The sequence below is a fragment of the Marmota marmota genome, unplaced genomic scaffold (genome assembly GCF_001458135.2).
Source record: "Marmota marmota marmota unplaced genomic scaffold, marMar, whole genome shotgun sequence".
Taxonomy (NCBI): Eukaryota; Metazoa; Chordata; class Mammalia; order Rodentia; family Sciuridae; genus Marmota; species Marmota marmota.
In genome coordinates this window covers 12427518-12446303 of record NW_025999960.1, presented here as the reverse complement: position 1 = coordinate 12446303, position 18786 = coordinate 12427518, and the positions used below count along the sequence as shown (strand labels likewise).

General features: G+C 34.0%; 1 protein-coding gene across 3 annotated transcripts in view; it reads left to right on the top strand.

The window, feature by feature from the left end:
* Scaf11 (SR-related CTD associated factor 11) overlaps positions 1-18096 on the top strand; it is a 39720-nt gene extending 21624 nt beyond the window's left edge. Inside the window, exons 6-14 of one of the 3 annotated variants that reach the window (XM_015493245.2) lie at positions 5472-5530; positions 5918-6027; positions 7504-7605; positions 9750-9856; positions 11300-13996; positions 14769-15112; positions 16354-16524; positions 16931-17050; positions 17308-18096. In XM_015493245.2, the coding sequence (XP_015348731.1) occupies positions 5472-5530; positions 5918-6027; positions 7504-7605; positions 9750-9856; positions 11300-13996; positions 14769-15112; positions 16354-16524; positions 16931-17050; positions 17308-17454 (3857 nt within the window). In that variant the 3' untranslated portion in view covers positions 17455-18096. Of the gene's footprint in view, positions 1-5471; positions 5531-5917; positions 6028-7503; positions 7606-9749; positions 9857-11299; positions 13997-14768; positions 15113-16353; positions 16573-16930; positions 17051-17307 lie in introns of all 3 variants that reach the window. The other 2 variants (XM_015493244.2, XM_015493243.2) reach the window with 2 other exon arrangements.
* The last annotated feature ends 690 nt before the right edge of the window (positions 18097-18786 follow it).

The window sequence follows — 18786 nt, the reverse complement described above, 5'->3', positions numbered from 1 at the left end:
TTCCTTCCTTCCTTCCTTCCTTCCTTCCTTCCTTCCTTCCCAGGGTTTCACTTGAGTTGCTTAGTGCCTTGCTGTTTCTGAGGCTGGACTTGAATTTATGATTCTCCTCTCGCAACCTCCTGAGCTTCTGGGATTATAGTTGTGCAGTACTGCACCCAGCTAGCATCTTTAATTTCTTAGATTTTTGAATTGGGATAAACTATTCTTTAAACATAGGTATGTGACTTTATACCAGAAGTTATCTATTTTTGTTATAAGCTACTCAAACTAATGAATACAGCTTATTAAATTGTGAAATTCTTATTTCTGTATTAGAAATTATTAGAATAGCCCATAATTATAGTAGTATATCAGTGAAAACTTCAACAGTCCTAATGCATGATTTTATTGGAAGTCAAGCAACTTTAGTTTTATACTAGATTTTTCATTAAAGTACCCAGGACTCTAGTAAAATTACAAACTTTCATTTAGTTTCCTCATATAACAAAGATGTTACTGTGCCTCAGTAGAGTTTTTGTGAAAGATTACATGGCAAACCTGTTGGTGGTTTATTAATAATGTCTTTTTCATTTTTTCATTATACCAAACAGCAGAGTTATACTTCTTTTGCATCTACATTTATAAAGGTTGAGTGGCTGTTATCTGAAATGTTGGGACCAGAACTGTTTCAGATTTTATTAGAGTTTGGGAATTTTGGAATGCCTGCATAGTCTTAATTGGGTGAACATTTCTAATGCCAGGATAACAAAATCTTAAATATTCCAAAAATTGAAACTTTTTGAGCATCAGTATCAGCATGCAAAAAGTTTTAGATTCTGAATTTTTTGATTAGAGATGTTCAACTCTTTGTTTATTGAAATGAATATTAAATTTGATTTGGGTTAATTATTTATAATTGATGTGTACAAAAATGTCCTCCTTTTATGCATTTCTTAATGTAGTAATTCTCTAAGTACATGCTAGATCTATTTAATTATGTCTTTATTAACTTTGGAAATATTAATTACAACTTTAATTGAGTGCCTGCTAAGTCCTGGGCTTTTAGCTCAGAGCCTTTATAATATTGGTTTATACTTTATAAAAGGGTATTATTATTAAACATCTTTTGGAATTAATAGTTTCATGAAATGTGTTTGAAAATATACTGAATTAAATAAGACAAACTTCCAGGTAAGCATAGCTATTTAATCCTCTGATCCCTCCCAGTACTTTACTAAATCGACAATAATGGAATAAGAAAAATTTTAATTTACGAAGACAAGAGAACTGGAGAGAGAGGAGGCAGCACTTAAGAGATGTCCTCAAAAGAAGCTTGAAATTGATTTACCAGGAGCATGGCAAACTGTTTTAGCAGAAACCCAAACCTTTCATAGGAAAAGTGGAGTTAAGAATAATGTCAGTTCACATTCCGCAGAAACTTAGAAGTCTCAGGTTTGGAGGTCTCCATTATCTCCGAAAGCAGAGATGCGGGATGGGGCCCCAAACCAGAATTGGTTAACATTTTTCTGTCTTCTTTTTTTTTTGGTACGGGGGGCTGGGGGGGGGATTTACCATTGAGCTACATCCCCGACCTTTTTTTTTAAAGGGTTGTCTTGAACTTGTGATCTTCCTGCCTTGTCTTTCCAAGTTGCTGGGATTACAGGAGTGCACTACTGTGCCCTGATGCTTTCACAGGTTTTAGAAGGGCAGTTTATTCTTCATATTGTTGTCTGAGCAAGGTAGAGGAATGGAACTACCCAAAAATTGAAGGATTGAATTCTGTAGCGAGGATTGAATTAGATTAAACTTCAGCACAGTTGAAGATAGAAGAAACAATAAAAAGGGAAATTAAATGAAGTCGGGAGACTTCCAGAGCACTGACAATTATTCCCTCAAATAGGAGATCAGCATCTTCTGGGATACTGACTTGCCCCAAAGGCTTAACTGGATATCTGCTTGATCATCCCACAATGAAACTCATTGGCTGAAAGTCTCTGACTGCCTCCCACCCCCACCCACACCATTTTCAATTACTATTTTAATGTCCCACAAACAATTGATGATCATAGATACATGAAGGGAGTCAATATAATAGAAATAACAATAGGGACAAAAGGAACCTAATGGGCTATAATCCATGCTGGGAAATAGGAAAAACTTTAAAAAGTGAATCTACTTAGAGATAAAGAAGGGATATTTTATGAATGATATAAAAGAAAACAATTTTTAAAAAAGCTTTTAGAAAGTAAAAATATGTAATGGAAATTTAAAATTTCAACAGGAGTAATGGGGAAGTCTCAGAAAGTAGGACCAAAAGCCAAAGCGATAATAGAGTATTTATCTAAGAGATAAAATACTGAATAATAAAATCTGAGAAGGGAATTACAGAAAGAAAAATTGGAAAGAAAATTGGGTGTCCAGATAAAAATAAATCATATGATACCTAGTAAATGAGGAAAGAACTATAGTAAATGCTTTATAAAATTCAAGAAATCTGAGGATAACAGGATCCTAAGAGTCTAAAGGGGGCAAAAACAGGCCACATACAGAATGCCAGGGGTAAGAATGTGAAAAACAATTGGAGCATTGGAGTAGTGCCTTGAAAATTATGGGGAAAATAATCAGTAACCTAGAAAGTTCCATTATGCCTGCCAAACTCTCAATTGTTAGGACAAAATAAGAATAAAGACATTCTCAAACACATTAAGAGCTCAAAAATTAATTCTTATGCACCCCTTCTCAATTCTTTGGAGGGTGTATATAAGTGAGAAAATAAATGAAGGAACAATGTGAGATTCAGAAAATGAATTCCAACCCAGGAAAAAGCAGCTGATCACAATTTCAGAGAACAGTCCAGAATGACTGTTGAACAGCAGCTTTGAGAGTTTCAAGTTCTGACTGGAGCAGGAATAAGGAAGAGTATTTCCAAGAGAGTTGGGAAACAAAAGTGATGGATGAGTTGATGTGTTTGAATCTACTAAGAGATTTATACTTTTGTCGTGGAGTTAGCTGAATTAATGGTAGGTAATATAGAAAAAAAAAAAAAGGTAAAGAAAAAAACAGCAATTATTAACCTCAGGGAAAACTCGTGGTTCAGCTGTGATTAATGTTTGTAAGTTATAATAATATAATACTGCTATATCAAATGTTGATATATTGTATATCAAATAAGATGGACAGTGAAGGCAGCAAAGGGGATAAGCTAGAGGAGTATATGCAGTATTATAAAGAGAAAAAAAGTCTTTCTCTTTCACAGTTAAAATAATAGGAAATATGTGAAACAGAATAATCAAAGTAGAATACTATAAGGTTGTTATTTAGAAGTAGAAGTGAATATTAGAAGAAGCAGGCAAAGGATTTGATGAGTGCTCTTGGTAAGCAGAAATAAAGAGTGGGTAATTCTGCAGTTTTTCTTTAAAGTGCTGTTTTACTCCTTTATTTTTCATAAAAATTAAAAGGCACATTACTGTGTAAAGGCAGTGACATGACTTTAGATTTAGTTTTAGATTTAGGGTAGATTTGTGAAATGATTTCTAAGCAACCATAATTTATAGAAATTCAATAGTAATGAATGCTTTGGAGATTGTTCTTGGAGCTGCTTAGTTCTTAATATTGGCTCCAAACTAACCATTCTTTCCATAGAGAGCATTTAATTTAATAGCAGCTTCATTGGATAGGTTTCCAAGTGAAATAATGCTATGTAAACAATATATATTCATTAAGTTTTGAGTGAATCAAAACAACTCATCACTCTTAGGGCATAAATGATACTGCATAACTAGAGAACAACAATTCTGTATATAGCTGAACAAAAATGATTATTTCCTAAGAATGTAACTGGATACAATTTTTACTCCTGGCTTCCTAAGGAACTTTATAAAAACCTTTGTATCATCTTTAAGATATACATCAGATGGTACAGTAGCATTTGTATCCTGAAATGCAGCCAGCTCCCTTGCCCAGGGTATACACTATATTTGTTAACAGCAGTTGTGGGTGGGATGTGTGTGAAAGATGGATAATATCTCTAAACCAGACAGCTGTTGAATAGTAACTTAAAAGGAAATTAGAATGCTGTTAGGCTCTTACTAACTGGACTAACAAGAAAACTGAAAAATACATAAGATCTTAAGAGAAAACGTCAATAGATCCTTTGTGAAACAAACAGGATTGAAGACTAAAAGACAATTGGTGTTTGCACTGTAGGCTTTCCTCAGAATTCTGAGGGATAGCAGTGACATATCTGCAGCAGTTTATTGTAGACCATAAATATATTAGATGACTAATAACAGATGCTTGTTGGTAAAGAACAGTAATTTATAAAAATGTTAATATAATTTTGTGGTTAATTGAATCTTTCCTTTGTCTTTCTTAATGTGGAAGTACTTGTAGAAATTAATATCTGGAGTTGGTTGTAGTGGCACACACCTATAATCCCAGTGGCTTGGGAGGCTAAGGCAGGAGTATCATGAGTTCAAAGCCAGCCTAAGCAACTCAGTGAGATACTGTCTCAAAATAAAAAATAAAAAGAACTGGGGATGTGAATCAGTGGTTAAATGTCCCTGAGTTCAATCTCTGGTACCAAAAGAGAGAAATTAATATCCACAAAAAATAAGCCATAAGCAATGAAGCCAACAACACTGCTAAACTATTTCAGTTAACATCATGGTTTTCTCTTTAAAGTTTGAGTAAAAAGGGAAATACTTACTTGACTCCTTTATCAGTGGCTAAATGTAATTAAAGGTTGACCTGAAATGGCCTCAGTTTCCTCTGGTCAGCTCCTACTTGAGATAAGCTCACCAGTACTATTTTTTAGGTAATAACTGGAAAATAAATATTGAGTGTATTATTAATAGTTTGACTGGGCGTAGTGGTGTATTCCTGCAATCTCAGTATATATCTTTTGTTATAAGATGAAATTTTGCACAGGGCAGGATATGTCAATTAGAATTTTAATAGCCATATACTCTGAGTATAGCATTTTTAAAAAAAAATATTTATTTTTTAGCTATAGGTAAACACAATATCTTTATTTTATTTTTATGTGGTGATGAGGATCAAACCCAGTACCTCATGCATGCTAAGCAAGAGCTCTGAGTCACAACCTCAGCCCAGCAGTTTTCTTTATTGTGATCTTTTATATTTTCCTTATCTCTGTGAGTTAACAAGATTAGAGAGTATTGGTAGACTGAGGCAAATGGATCACACATCTCAAAGTCAGCATGGGTAACAGCCAGAACCTGTCTTAAAAAGAACTGAGGATCTAGCTTCGTGTTTGCCTACCATGTGCAAAGCTCTGGATTCAGTCCCTATTATGGGGGTTGGGAAGAGGGTGGGATAAAAACAGCATTTTGGAAAGTATGTAAATTCAAGTATTATTATTACAGATGCAGCTTTTCTACATATTTTAACTTTCTCTTGCCAGTATCAAAGGTTTACAGCCTTTTAAAATAAAAATTAAGGTAACTAAGTCCTTTTGTGTTTTTGTACAGGAATCTCTCCATACAGTAAAGTGAGAGGAAAGAAAAATGCAGCAATAAAGATAAATAAGGTTTGTTGAAATAAAAAAAAATTTTTTTTTTCTGGGTGTGGTGGTGCACTCCTGCAATCTCAGCAACTCTGGAGGCTGAGGCAGGAAGGCAGCAAGTTTAAGGCCAGCCTTAGCAACTTAGTGAGGCCCTAAGCAACTTAGTAAGACACTGTCTCAAAATAAAAATGAAAAGGGCTGGGGATGTGGCTCAGTGGTTAAGTGCCCTTTGGTTCAATCCCTGGTGTCCCCCACCACCAAAAAAAGTTTTTCTTAGATAATAACACTTTATGGTTATATACTGTATAACTCTAGTTTCTCAGATGTAAAAATATTTTATGTTGACTATTAAGTACTTATTATGCAAGTAGTTTTGTTTCCTGTTTGACTAACTACCTTTTACATTTCTAGCCTCGAAGATCAAATCAGTGTGCAAGTCATTGCTACAGAAATTTTTTCTCCAATATGTTTTCTTCTAGTAGTCACACTGGAGAATCTTCTTTTACCTATAGAGCTTACTGGTTAGTATTTTCTTCTTTTAATCTGTGCTGTTTCTAGTTGATGTTTTAATCATTATAATGAACTTGGTGGGAATTTAACTCTGAGCTCAATACGGATTATGAAGGCTCACCTTGTTTTTTGTTTCTTTTACCAAACTGGCTCTAGCAAAGAGAAAACCTGATATTTTTGTGAGCTGTTCTTTATGCAATGCCTGTGTATGTCTGTGGACTTTGTTATCATTAATAAGATGTTGTTCTATACAATCATGTTAATTGATGGGGAAACCTATAAGGTATTTGTTACGTTGTGGGAATAGTACCTAATGAAGTGGAACTCTTTAGAGAAGTTGTCATCTTTGAATCCATAGTGACTGGTATATAGATGCTCAGTAGATATTTATGTAATTTAAAGATTAAATTGGGGTTTTAAAATCATATACAAACAATCAGTTAAACCAACAAGGTGAGATTGTATGATTTAATTTTAGACCTTGACAAAGTGTCACAGAAGCAATTGATCTGAGTAGCCTTTCCAAAAGCCAAACTATTACCCATTTTTGTTTGTAGTAATTGTAACCTCCTTTATTTTCTTTTGTTGTGTACTTAAAGTGGGAAAGTACAATACCTAGAATTTCTCTCATTACTGGGGTTATTAGGCTGAATTAACACCTAATTAACATTAACAATTAAGAAGTCTGTACCTTGCTGGGTGTGGTGGCGCACACTTTAATCTCAGTGACTTGGGAGCCTGAGACAGGAGAATCGAAAGTTTGAAGCCATCCTCAGCATATTAGCAAAGCCCTAAAGAACTTAGTGAGACACTGTGTCAAAAAATAATAGAGATGTAACTCAGAAGCATCCCTGAGTTCAGGTTCAGTCCCTAGTACAAAACCAAAAACAAAAACTGTGCAGCTTAAGCATTACAGCATCGCTTTTAGGATTCAATTAAATATAATTTTGATTTACAATATGTAAATATTACTTACTGCCAGTTGTGGGTGGTGTATGCCTGTTAATCCCAGAGACTCAGGAGGATGAAGCAAGAAGACCATAAGTTTGAGACTAGCCTGGGCAATTTAGCAAGCCCCTGTCCCAAAATAAAAAAGTATTGGGGATGTAGCTCAATGGTAAAGTGCCCCTGGTTCAATCCACAGTTTAAAAAAAAAAAAGTTTCTTTCTTATTTTAGGAATGAGTTTATTTTTAATATATATATTTTTTAATTGTAGATGGACTATCATTTTATTTATTTTTATGTGGTGCTGAGGATTGAACCCAGTGCCTCACACATGCTAGGCAAATGCTCTACCATTGAGCTACAGCCCCAGCCCCAGGAGTGAGTTTATTTTGAAAGTGTTATAATAGGAAAATAATTTTTATGCTTATAAGTATGATCCATAATGCTTGGTATAAAAACTACTGCTATTCTTGGGATAATCAATTGTTACTCCAAATTTTTATTTTTGGAATTCTGATGAAGATCTAAATTTATCTTTTAGTACAGAATTTATAGAAGTCAGTGAAATCAGTGCATTGATTAGGCAGAAGAGACAGGAACTGGAATTGTCATGGTTTCCTGATGCACTGCCTGGAATTGGAAGGTAAAAAAAGATGTTTACTCAGGTGTTTATATGCTAACATGCACACAAGTTATCATTAAAATTTAACTATAAGAGAGCTTTATTTGATAGTTATCTTCCTGAGGAAATTTTGTGTAAGTTAAACAGGTATTTAAAATGCCAAATGAATATATAATTTAATGGACCCTTTGGGAAGTAATAAGTTACATACTTATATGCTAGCTTCACTTAAAGGAGAACAGGATCAGACTACTAAGATTCATTAATAATAAAAACATTTAGATTTGTCATCCTTCCTCTATTCTTTCAACATTTCAGTCTTACCATTAGTTTGCTGAATTGTTTAAATATATTTCCTTCTCAAAAATGTTCTAAATAACTGTTTAATCAAGTGTCTAGTCTATTCTGGCATTCATGACTTTCTGTAATCTAGTTCATTGTTTTTAGTTTTAGTTGTGGAGCTACTAGTATAGTTCCACATGCTACATACATAAACCAAGCTCCCACCTACAGTTTAAGGGCTCTGCCTGAGTTTTATATTTATTCCCTAAAAAATAAATCATATTTATTCCCTATAACATTGTGACTTTATTTTATCTGTCACTGTAAGATAGGTCTGTATAGGACCTTTTCCCTCAAGGAATGATGATGGCATGCAAATAGAAGTAAAATTAGGAAGTTCAAATATGTATACTCTGAAATCTTTCCTTACAGTTGTATGTTTTTGTACATATGCAAGTTACATATTGTTTTTCTAGTTTTTTTCCTCTTCAGAATGTCATCTAATAATGAGTAAGATAGTCTTTTGTTAGGAGAACTAAATTAAATATAATGAGTAAGAAAAAGGAGCTTGAGAAGTAGATTGGATTTAAATTAAGAAAATTGGGGGAGGGGGGAAGGTCTTCACTGGTTGATAGGGATACTGAGAATGAGAACTTTGAAGAGACATCATCCTTACATCAAGGATTTATAATAGAGCAATGAAATTTAATTCACTGGTTGTCTCGAAGAGGAAGAATGGTGCAGAGGAACTTGAAGGAACTTTCTGGAGAGATCGAAATGTTTTATTTCTTGATTGGGCTCGTGGTTATACATATACTTTGGGAGAAAGTCACCAAACTCTACACTTAGGATCTGTACATCTAGCTGGATGTGGTGGCACACGCCTGTAATCGAGGCTGAGACAGGAGGAAGAGTTCAAAGCCAGCCTCAGCAATGGGGAGATAACTAAGCGACTCAATGAGTCTCTGTCTCTAAATAAATAAAAATACAAAATAGGGGTAGGGATGTGGCTGAAGTGCCCCTGAGTTCAATCCCTGGTACCAAAAAGAAAAAAAAAAAATCTATGCATCTTATTTTATGTTGATATACTTCCAAGTTTATGTGCAGAGTGGACTAGAAAAACAAAAACTAAAACAAAATCTTGACAAATACAATTCACAATAGTCAAATTATGAAAATGCCTAGGTGACCATAAACAGATGAGTGGATAAAGAAAATGGGGTATACAATGGAGTTTTATTGAGCCATAAAGAAAAATAAAATTGTCATTTGCAGGAACATGGGTAGAACCATTATGTTAAGAGAAATAAGCCAAACTCAGAAGGTCAGGGGTCGTATGTTTTCTCTCAAATGTGGAAGCTAGAGAGGAAGAAAGAAAAGAAAGTTGGAGGTGAAGGATGTCTCAGGGAAATCAAAGGGAGATCAGTAGAGTAGAGGAAAAGGAACAGGAGAGGTAAAAGGGGAGGGAACGGTGAAATTCTTGGAAATGATATTGGCCAAATTTTATTTTCTGCATGTATGAATATGTGTAACACACAATCCCACCATTATGTACAACTATAATGTGCCAATAAAAATATGGAAAAAATATTGACAGTATTATTTGCAAGAGAATTATCTGATTGTACTAAGTTGCTTTCATCTCTTTACATTCATGTAACAGAAAAAATATGCAAATGTGCTTTTTCAATGTTTTTTCTTTGTAGCCAGTTGGTGGCCAACTTTGGGCAATTTATAATCTCGAAGTTAGATTTTTAGTTACTTGGGCAAAAAAGTTTATTTTAGTATTGCTAACCAGATCTGGAGAACTAATAGTTTTTGATTACTGGTCTAATTTTATAAAGAATTTAAACACAAATATCTATTTTGTTTTGAATTTTCAGAATTGGTTTTATACCTTGGGATATTGAAACAGAAGTTCTTCCTCTCATTTCTTCCGTGTTGCCACGAACTATTTTTCCAACAAGTACCGTATCTTTAGAAAATTTTGGTAAAGTTTGTGAAACTTTTTTGTATTTTAAAAAATAATTATTGTTTGTATTATTATTAGCTTCTTCCAATTTCATAGGTATCTGAATGTCAATGAATTAAAATAAGTTATAGTAAGTTATAACAACTTTAGATATTTACTTAATAATTGGACAGTGACTTGATTTGAAAATCATTCCAACTTAGAGTGTATATATGCATGTGAGTATGTCCACTATCTATATACATACATATCTGCATGCATGACTTTAACACACAACGGACCATTTGGCCATTTAAAAGGGAGGAAATCCTGTCATTGCAAAAACATGGGTGAACCTGCAGGATATTATGCTAAGTGAAATAAGCTGAGACAGAAAGACAAATACCATGTGATTTCACTCATGTGATATCTGAAACAATTGATTTCATAAAGCTGAGAATAGAATGGTGGTTTCCAGGAGCTGGGGTGGTACTTTGGGGTGGTACCGGGGAGATGTTGGTTAAGGGATCCAACATTTGAGTTAGGAGTAATAAATTCAAAAGCTCTTGAGTATAACAAGGGGACTATAGTTAATAATATATTATAATCTTCCAAAATGCCAAGAATAGATAACAAAGTATTCTCAGCACAAAAATAATAACTGTGAAATAATGTATAATTAATTAGCTAGATTTAGTCATCCCCCAGTATATATATACTTCAGAATATTCTACACAGTATACACATACATCTTTATCTGTCAATTAAAAAAAAAAAATCTGTCCCAAGCTGGGTGTGGTGGCACATGTCTGTAATCTCAGCTTTCTGGGAGACTCAGGGAAGAGAATTGCAAGTTCCAGGCCAGCCTGGGCAACTTGGACCTTTTCTCAAAATAAAATAAAAAAGGTCTAGTAATGTGTCTCAGTAGAAGAATTCTTGACTGTCATGTGTGGTGAGACTAGTACTGGGGGAAAGAAAAAATGGTTCCAACTAGAAAATTTATTTTAGAGTTTTTAGAAATTACAACTTCAAGGCTTTGGGGAAGGGACAAGAAGTCTCCTTTCTGTTTAGGGCTTTAGTATTTAAACCATAGATCTTTAGAAGTAGTGTATATAAATTATTTGTGAAGAAGCAGTTTGAGTCTTTGTCTACTTATTGCTAACTTGACAGTTTTTCTTTTTGCTTAGATAGTAACAGCTCATTAAACAAATAGTATCTGACTAAGCATATTTTACTTTTTTCCCCATGTTAAATTGCCCACATGGATTCAAGTACAGTTATAACTTATTTCAATAGCATTACTAAAAGCTGACGAAATCTTGCATTACTCAGATGTTAGTAACTATTCATTTATTTATAATTTGATTCACAAGTATTTTTTCACTGTATTGCCCACTCATACTAAAATTAACTTAAGCTAAACCTACTGTCAGTTTTTGCAACATTTTAAAAACATTTTTAATTGTTTCCCCATCTTATCAGGTACTTCTATCAAGGGATGCACGTTGACACATACCCAGGAAGGAGAAGAAAAGAAGCAGACTTCTAGCACATCAAATACTAGAGGATCAAGACGAAAACCTGCAACAGCAACTCCTACAAGAAGATCTACACGTAATACAAGAGCTGAGACTGTCAGTCAGTCTCAGAGATCCCCAGTATCAAGTAATTCTGGGTGTGATGCCCCAGGTAATAGTAATGCTTCTGTAAGTGTTTCCTCTCCAGCTGAGTCAGAAAAGCAAAGACAAGCTCCAAAACGGAAGCCTGTAAGAAGAGGAAGAAAACCACCTATACTGAAAAAGAAACTCCGGAGTTCTATACCTCCCCCTGAAAAATCATCTTCTAGTGATTCAGTAGAGGAAGAAACAGCAGAATCTGACACACCACCTGTGTTAGAGAAAGAACAGCAATCAGATGTAGAAAGTAGTGACATTTGTTCTTTGCAGACAGATGTAGAAAATCAGTCTGCTAATTGTTTGAAAAGCTATAGTGAACAAATAGAAGAAAGTGAGGAATGTAGCAAGAATCATGATGTAGAGGAAAAGGAACCTTCGTATTCTGAATCTACTCAAGATGCTCCTGTGCTAGTTGGAGAGGAGGAAGAAAATAAACTTGAGAGTTCAGGTATGGAAGGTAAAGTTTTGTGTTTAGAAAGTGAGCTTTCTAAAGATATTTTTGAAAAAGGAAGTGATCCTTTGGAAAATCAAGACCAGATATCTGAATCTTCAGAATCAGAGGTAAAGGTAGTTGTAGGTTCAGATCATTCTCCAAATGATCTTCTTAAATGTTCAAGATCTGAAATTGAAATACACCAATCTGTGTTTAGTCTCCATCTAGATGAGAAACTTGAGAATGCAGAGTCAGTGGTTAATAAAGACATAGTAGAAAGTCCTGTAGTAGTAATTATTGATCATAATGATTCTTCAGTAAAAACAGAAGAGATTGTAGTGAACCCAAAGTTAGAATCTTCTGATGGTGAAATTATACAAACAGCAGACAGGAAATCTTTTGAGAGCACAGAGATTCAGTTACTTAGGCATGTTGAAACTGGTGATGCAGTAATAGCTGCAACATGTGATACTTCACAAAATGAAAATTCGGGTAGTATTAAAGACTCTGAAAATAATTTATTAAAAAATGACGTTAACACCAAATCAGACAAATCTTTAGAAGAAAATACTGAATCTCTTGTTGAACATCCTACATCTCTAGAATTGCCCAACACACACATAGAACTGATACAGAAACATTTCGGTGAGGATGATAATGAAATGATACCCATGGAGTGTGATTCATTTTGCAGTGACCAAAATGAATCTGAAATTGAATCATCTGTAAATGCTGATACTAAACAATTAAATGAAACTTCTGTGGCACACTCTTCTGAAAATATGCCGTCTTCAGATCCTGTTAATGAAAAGGTTGAAACTGGATCTCAGCCATCTGAAAGCTCATTAGATATAACAGATAAAGCCAAAAAGCCTCGTACTCGGAGATCACGATTTCATTCTCCATCTACTACTTGGTCTCCTAACAAAGACTCTACACAAGAAAAAAAGCGGTCTCAGTCTCCATCTCCCAAAAGAGATACTGGAAACGAAAGCAGGAAGTCTCGATCACCATCTCCTAAGAAAGAATCTGCTAGAGGACGGAAAAAATCTCGTTCTCAGTCCCCTAAAAAGGATATGACAAAAGAAAGGAGGCATTCTCAGTCTCGGTCACCAAAAAGAGATAGTGCCAGGGAAGGCAGAAGATCTGAATCACTGTCCCCCAAAAGAGATATTTCTAGAGAGAACCAAAGATCACAGTCAAGAGTGAAAGATTCTTCCTCAAGAGAAAAATCGAGGTCCAGGAGCAGAGAAAGAGAAAATGATAGAGATGGACAGAGGAGAGATCGTGATAGAGAAAGAAGAACTAGATGGTGGTCCAGGTCCAGATCTCGTTCTAGGTCGCCATTACGGTCTAGAACAAAAAGTAAAAGTTCATCATTTGGTAGAAATGAAAGAGATAGCTACTCTCCCCGGTGGAAGGAAAGATGGACAAATGATGGTTGGAGATGTCCACGAGGAAATGATCGGTACAGAAGGAATGACCCAGAGAAGCAGAATGAAAATACTAGAAAAGAAAAAAGTGATATCAGTTCAGATGCTGATGATCCAAATTCTGACAAACATAGAAATGACTGTCCCAGTTGGGTAACCGAAAAAATTAATTCTGGGCCTGATCCAAGGACCAGAAATTCAGAAAAATTGAAAGATTCCCACTGGGAAGAAAATAGAAATGAAAATTCAGGGAATTCTTGGAATAAAAACTTTGGTTCAGGTTGGATGTCTAACCGTGGTAGAGGTAACCGTGGCAGAGGCACTTACAGAGGTAGTTTTGCCTACACAGATCAGAATGAAAATAGGTGGCAAAACCGAAAACCCCTCTCAGGGAATTCAAATAGTTCAGGGAATGATTCTTTCAAGTACATGGAACAGCCACCCTATAAGCGGAAAAATGAACAAGAGTTCTCATTTGATACACCAGCTGATAGATCAGGGTGGACATCTGCATCTAGTTGGGCTGTGAGAAAGACTCTGCCAGCAGATGTACAAAACTATTATTCACGACGAGGGAGGAATTCTTCAGGTCCACAGTCTGGATGGATGAGACAAGAAGAGGAAACAACTGAACAGGGTAACATATTGTTTACTTGTTGATAGTATTTTACTTGAAGAAAAAGGTTTTAAATGTAATACTGGTATGAATTGAAATGATCTTTATTTATAGTTTTTATAATGTTAAGCTGAACCCTAGTTTATAAATCACTTTGCATTACATATATGTATATATATGTAATATATACATATATGTATATATATATATATATACACACACACATACACATACACACAATATATGTCAGTATTTATTTTTAAAGCCCACACAGTCTCCAAATTTTGCTGTTTGCTAGTGTCTTAAATATTTATGTACTGTTTACTACATAGAAGTGTTTGGGAATTAACTTCTATTAACATTTGATTCAAATGTGCACATTTGAATTTTTATTGATCATTATTCTCATACAAATAAGTCATTCTTCTAATTTTTATCTTTCCTTGTGATGGACATGAAAGAAAAAAACAGTTCAAAATATTAAAAATTGATCTTACTTGTAATTTAGTAATCAATTTTTATATAACGTTTTTTAACTAGTAAGCTTCTTGAATTACTGATTCTTTGTTGCTGTTGATGTATGTTATGTGAACTTATGTTTTGGACATTTTCTTTTAATTAGAAAACCATTCTGCATTATTTTAGATATGACAGGATTAAATAATTAGATATTGGTTTTGGTATACTGGAGTCTTTTGCTACTTAATTTTACTGTAATCGTTGGTTCTTTGCTTCTCTGAAGAGATTTGTAACTTGTTTTTTTTTTTTCACAAGTTTTTTTTTCTTTTGATAGATTCTAACGTAAAAGACCAAACAAACCAAGAAGTTGATGGTTCTCAGCTACCTATAAATATGATGCAACCACAAATGAACGTAATGCAACAACAAATGAGTGCACACCAGCCTATGAATATCTTCCCATATCCAATGGGTGTTCATGCCCCTTTGATGAACATCCAACGCAATCCATTTAACATTCATCCCCAGCTACCCTTGCATCTCCACACAGGAGTGCCTCTCATGCAGGTAGCTGCTCCTACCAGTGTAACTCAGGGACTGCCACCACCACCACCCCCTCCCCCTCCATCTCAACAAGTCAGCTACATTGCTTCACAGCCAGATGGAAAGCAGTTGCAGGTATGTTTTTAGGAGCTCAAGTTTTATCAACATAAATATTATATAATATATCAACATTATAAATATTTTAGCTCTTGGGGGCAAATATTTAAGGAAGGGCTTCTTGGCATCTAGAAACAATTGTTTATTTCTGGTAAACCTTCATAATCCCTTTTTTTAATTTTCTTTTCAACACTTCTGCCACCAGTCCCTAAGTAGGAAAATTAATTGAACATGCAAGCTACATGTATGCCATTATTTATATTCAACAGGGTCTTTGTCAGATTAAGAAGACAAATAATGCCAGTTGTGGTGGTGTATGCTTGTAATTCCATTATTCAGGAGGCCTAGGCAGGAGGATTGCAAGTTTGGGGAATATCTCAGTGGTAGTGCTTGCCTAGCATGCACAAGGCCCTAGATTCAATTTCTAGTACTGCCAAGAGGTGGGAAATGAGACCAAATTATGAGTCAAACTAGAATAGAGTAAAAGGTGCTTTAAAATGTTTCCCTATTTTAATTGAATTTTTGGTACTGGGTGGTGGAAATTAGTGATTACTGTGATCAGGCTTGTATTATGATGCTTGGACAAATGCTAGATAATTAACCAATGTTACCAATTAACATCTATGTTTCATTTTCATGAATTCACCATGCTAAACAGGAAGAAATACCTTTGTGAGAGAAAATCTGAATAATTTTGGATTGTGTTGCTTATAGTTTTATATCTACCTTAGAAATTCTAGAATCATGACAGTAAGATTTTGTTGGAAGAGTAGGTAAATGAGATTTTAGAATTGGTTTCTTATTATCATTTTCTGTGAACTTACACTTCAGGCCATTTAACATCAGTCCTTAAGTAGGGGCATTTACTTTAATTAATATTAATTAATATTTAATTAATTAATATTTAATATTTAATTAATATTTCTGAAGAGTCTTGCAGAAAGATACACCTCTTTAAATGCTGTTTTTCTCCTTGCTTATTTATGTTGCTGTGAGAACATTGTAATACACATATATAATTTAAAAGTCATCTTGACATATTTAAATAAGGCACCATTTAAAAATGTTATTCATTTTTCTTGAAACAGCTCTGTATATATAAATGATCTGAAATATGCATTTCTCATATTTTGAATCTTTGTGTTTAAGTACTAAGTTTGAATCATTTTTGTGTTTTTTAATGTTATTTCTAATACATGACTAATAGACTTCTTTTGACTATAAGTAATCCATTAACTGATGATAACTCTTTAAAACAGGGTATTCCTAGTGCTTCTCATGTAGGTAATAACATGAGTACACCAGTCTTGCCTGCTCCGACAGCAGCCCCAGGAAATATGGGAACAGTTCAGGGACCAAGTTCTGGTAATACTTCGTCATCAAGTCACAGCAAAGCCTCTAATGCTGCTGTAAAATTGGCAGAAAGCAAAGTAAGTGTTACAGTGGAAGCCAGCGCAGATAGCTCGAAGACAGACAAGGCAAGTTCAAAGTTGAGAGCAACCTACATAATTCTATATATGATAAAGATGAAAAAAGTATCAGTTTTCTGTTGTACAGTGGTGAAGGGAAACTATTATTAGTAGTCTTAAATTCAATTATTATTTAAAGGGTTCTATCTAGATGTGTTGATGCTCAGTGAATTACTGGTAATATTACATAACTATTTTTAATCAATATTTGACACATGTTATTTACTGTTTTGTATTTGTCATACTAATATTTTAAGAATTTTTTTGTAAAAATGTTGGTGTGTGGTGTTTTCAATTTTATATTTTTAAAGAAATCTTTGAAAGTATGTGATTGGTAGCTAATAATTATACATTTTCTTCTCATCAGAAATTGCAAATTCAAGAAAAAGCAGCACAAGAGGTAAAATTGGCTATTAAACCATTTTACCAAAATAAAGATATCACCAAGGAAGAATATAAAGAGATTGTACGGAAAGCAGTAGATAAAGTAAGTTATAGCTTTAGTGATGTTCTGGGCATACTGTTTTGAACCACCTCTATTTTAATAGAGGAATGTTTAAATTTAATTAATAAAAGCTAGCTCCTACTAATTCTTGTCTGCTTTTTTACCTTTTGAATAAGTTCATGTGAGAGATGAAACATGAAAATTACTATCTCTTTGGGGGTTATTTATTTTCACAAAACTTTCCATTTTGCTTTAATCCCTTTAAGCATGAAAAAAGTTTTCCCCCCCTTTTCTCTTAGGTTTGTCATAGTAAGAGTGGAGAAGTAAATTCTACTAAAGTGGCAAATCTGGTAAAAGCCTATGTAGACAAATACAAATATTCACGGAAGGGGAGCCAAAAGAAAACTCTGGAGGAACCTGTGTCTACTGAAAAAAACATAGGCTGAAATGGGGAGCGCTATAAAGGACATTATCAAGATATCTGCAAAGTGCAATTTCAACATGTACCATTAACTGAAAATCATACATAACTGTGACTGAAATTTGGTTTTGATAAAATTATTTTTTTTAATGTAGGATATAATGTTTTGTTCTAAATAAATATAGTTCTGCACTGCAACTTATATAGCCAACCCCCCAAACCCAAATAAAGCAAATTCAAGGGAGAGGAAAGGGTTTAAAGAATGTGCATTTTTATTAGGATTGTGTTATAGTGTGGATACTGGAAGATGTACAGTTTTTTGATTAGAATAATGGAGTGCATAATTTAGAAATTTCTAAGTGCACTGGTTTTGGAAGAGATATATATATATATAATACATTTATTCTGTCAGACTAAAAAATAAAATATGATCTTTATGACTTTCCCCCTTACTTATAGAAAGTTAAATAATGTATTACCATGAAAAATATTTCTAATATTAAACAGAACATACCAATTGCAGGGTTCCTAATGTGTATTTTTAAAGCACATATCTGAATAAATTGCTTAGATAGAAACAAATTATCACATACGTAAAATTTAGTGTTCAAAACTTTGAGACACTCTTTATCTGTTGTATCACCAAATAAAGGTTATGCTGCTTGTTTTTCTTTTGTGCCTTTTTTCTTCTCCAGTTGAGATAAAGCAGTTTGATTTGTTAGGTACAACTTTGGCAGTTCCAAGTCTTTGTTGAATTTAGAAGACCAATTTGAAAAACGTGTTGATTTTATAGAAATTATGTTTCTTCATAATATCTTCTACTCATCAGAGATGATAAATTATTTGTGCCAACTGGAGAATTGCTGTTAAGTGGTGACTCCCTCCCCCTTCTTTGGGACAGAGGTAGAATTATAAAATTCACTTGCTAGCTTCAGGTTGTGCTCATTTGTCTAATCACTGATAAAATTCTTTTCACATTTAAGAAATCCTCAAATGCTTTATAGTGAATGAAGTGTTGATTTATTAGGTGATCATATAATGGCTATTAGCCATGTTGCAAAATTGTAAACATTGAAACCTGTGTTTGAAGAGGAAGAGGCAATGAAGCAATGGAGTTTTGATTAGCCTTTCAGGGACTAGTAATTTTGTAACTCTTTTTTTAAAGTACTAGATTATGTTAATTTTTTTTAAAAGGTAAGTTTAAAATGTTTATAATGCCATTATTTTAATTGGCATCTTGAAAGAAAAAATGGCTTCTTTCTGTGATAAACTGTCTTTCATTCCAGTAACAATTTTCAGTAGATACCAGATATTTGGGAAATAGGTTAGTGGACCCAAGGTAAATGTATGCCTCTAG